This window comes from Amphimedon queenslandica, unplaced genomic scaffold (genome assembly GCF_000090795.2).
Source record: "Amphimedon queenslandica unplaced genomic scaffold, v1.1 AMPQUscaffold_10955, whole genome shotgun sequence".
In the NCBI taxonomy this organism is placed as follows: domain Eukaryota; kingdom Metazoa; phylum Porifera; class Demospongiae; order Haplosclerida; family Niphatidae; genus Amphimedon; species Amphimedon queenslandica.
Genome location: NW_003548798.1, coordinates 1 through 2,859, shown reverse-complemented (window position 1 = coordinate 2,859; position 2,859 = coordinate 1). Strand labels below are relative to the sequence as shown.

The window sequence follows — 2,859 nt, the reverse complement described above, 5'->3', positions numbered from 1 at the left end:
ACAAATCAATTACAAATATTAATCTAATTACAAATNTAAAGTAAATAAAATCAATAGAAATGCCACAGTGGCAAAAACAAAAAATTCATCAGTTAACAGCAAGTCATCATTCTGATCTAACTATTCTGAAGCAATTCAGTTGATGAACACTTCTTTGTAGCAAATAATATCATGGCCACAATCCATTCAAATGATTTAATATTAATCTCACGTGAAAGTTAAGCAAATTGCAATCAAGTTGGATTTTTTCAAATATTATTTAAGTATTTATTTTATTTATCTATTAATTTATTTAGCTCAAAAACAATTGGGTTTAGCCTCCCTGAACTGGTTATTGGTCAAATTTTGCCCAAAATTTGACCATATGCTGAGGAGATCAAAATTAGATTTAAAAAAAATTTTTAAAGTTGCTCCAAAACGGGGCCAAAGTCCTGTACTATACAGGGCTATTGGCCAAATTTTGCCTAAAATGACAGATCCACCTATGATGACAATGTCATCATAGGTGGATATGTCATTTTAGGCAAAATTTGGTCACAAGGTGAGGATTCTGTTTTTATAATTTTTTCTGATACAATCAATGGAGTCCACTCCTAGTTTATTAGTAACAGCTTCCAAGAGGACATTCTCATCTGGTATGACTGTGGATGGGAATGGAGAGGTGGGAGTGGAAGAGTGAGAGGGAGGGAAGTGAAGACCAGCACTATCAGGAAAGAAGAGAGTTTCAGTACCACTTAATGTGGAATATTAGTAGGGCCACCCTTTGGCAATGCACACAGAAAAAAAAATTTACCATTTAAAAACATTACAAAGTGATCATTACAAATGGTATAAAGATACATTATACTGAAATGTTACAATATACATTAAAAGTTAATATTAATAATGAAATCAATGCCTAGTTCAGTTTTAATAGCTTCAATCCATTTCTGATACAAAAACTTTGCTGCACTAGTAAAGCTACCACTTACAGCAAGGAATGAATTTAAAAACTTTAAACAGTGCTCTTGAACGTCTGACATTTCGGCCATGAAAGTAAGACTAGCCTTGAACTCATCAATAAACTTCTCAACTGAAGGATTGTCTCTGACTGCACTGTTAATAAGATGAACAGCATAAAGCTCATTAGCAAGTTTAGGGATTGCTTCTTTAGGCAGAGAAGAAAGGGCAGCAAACTGAGACACAAGAACACTGTTAATCACCTTCTTAACTTTATCAACATCAACAGTAGCTGATGCACCTAATAGAGGTCAAAGGTCAATATAACAAACCATGCATAACCGTGCGCACACACACACACACACACACAGTGTTACTTACTAGCTCCTCCAGTGGATGATGCAGTAGCTTCAGTAATTGTATTAGAAGAGGAGGAGGAGGTAGTAGGACCTGATTAATATTAAGTAACAATTGAAATGATTTATCTGTTACTTGTTGTAGGAGAGACAAGAACAGTGAAATTTCTTCGTGCCTTATGAATGTTTAATGCAACTGGACGAACCACACCTTCCAGTGGTATGAAGTAATTAAGAAAAGGGACAGCATCAGGTGATCCATAAACTGATATGAGACAACATGAAGGACGAGAATGCTCCTTATCACCAAATTTATCAATGGCCTCTTGATATAACTGTACACAATATGACTTAGTGTTATAAACAGTATAGCTTACTCTGGTGGGTTTAGTGTGAGGTCTAAGTATCCATCCAGTGAATGGTTCATCCTGTTCTGCAGTAACATTTAATTCAACATAATCATAAGGAAACTTGAAACTAAAGGAAGTATCTGGTCCAATCTCAGCTAGAGAGTGTTTTCGTTCAATATACTATAAATAATAATAAACACATTGCATGTGCATATGAATATAGTACACACACCTGAATAAGTGCTTCCAAATTCTTAGCTGCAGTGAATGTTACCATATCCTCTATACCTTTCTCCTCATAATAAACCAGACCAGCATATGTTACAGCTTTCCTTACACCAGTGGACTGTGCTTCTATAATATTATTAGCAAATAGCAATGGAGTGTGTACAATGTACTTACTGTTAACATGATCAGTGTTTGGCATAGTAGTAGGACCAGCAACAGACACTGTATTGGTTGGGAGGTTAGTCTCTTTAGTAGTAGACTCTATTCAGTAGTGGAATACATTACATTATCATCAATAGACTCACTAACTAACCTTTACATGCTCCACTAGCCCCTGGTGGAGTACTGCTGGTGCTGGTATCATCATCACTGTTACTATCATTATCATCCTCTTCTTCCTCTTTGCCTCTCTCTTCATTTTGCTCCTCCTCCTGATCATCATTGTCTTCCTCCTCCTCATTCTCCTCTTGTTGTGGTTGCTGTTCCTCTTCTTCCTCTTCTCCCTCTGTGACTGCATTAACTGATGCTATTAAGACACCATTACCTCCTCCATTAGTCCATTCTTCCCCCAGTATACAAACCAAACAGAATTTTTTACGTTGAATGGATCCATACCCAGTATTAGAGCTAAACTCTCCTCCCTCAACTAATTTAAATTGATAAGGAAGATTGGGTGTGCTTACGGGAGCTATAGCAAACTTTAAGTATTGTGCAAGATCTGGTCGTCCTGTTAAATCAATGCAGTGCTGTATCTCTAACTTGAGTCGTTTGAGGAGAGGCTTTGAGAGTGATACTGCATACACAGCACTCACTAGGACAGTATTAGGAGGAAACTCGAACTGTCCTCCTACAAGAGCAACCACTGCTGCTTCTACTGTCTCAGAGGACAATAGGCTTCCTTCTTGTACTCCAATCCTTAGACCATATTCCTCCCAATTCATCAGTTGAGGTTTGTCTCCTTGAATTAAGAACAGCTTCTTCTCTGC

General features: G+C 37.0%; 1 protein-coding gene across 1 annotated transcript; it reads right to left on the bottom strand.

Moving 5' to 3' along the window:
- Positions 1–848: 848 nt before the first annotated feature.
- LOC109589730 (histone H3.v1-like) lies at positions 849–2,717 on the bottom strand (the record flags this gene model as incomplete). The annotated part of the gene is made up of 7 exons (XM_020005761.1): positions 849–1,240; positions 1,321–1,389; positions 1,432–1,630; positions 1,673–1,825; positions 1,878–1,999; positions 2,048–2,134; positions 2,187–2,717. Coding segments are annotated over 7 exons (1,535 nt in total), but the record flags the coding sequence as incomplete, so codon positions are not given.
- Positions 2,718–2,859: the final 142 nt, after the last annotated feature.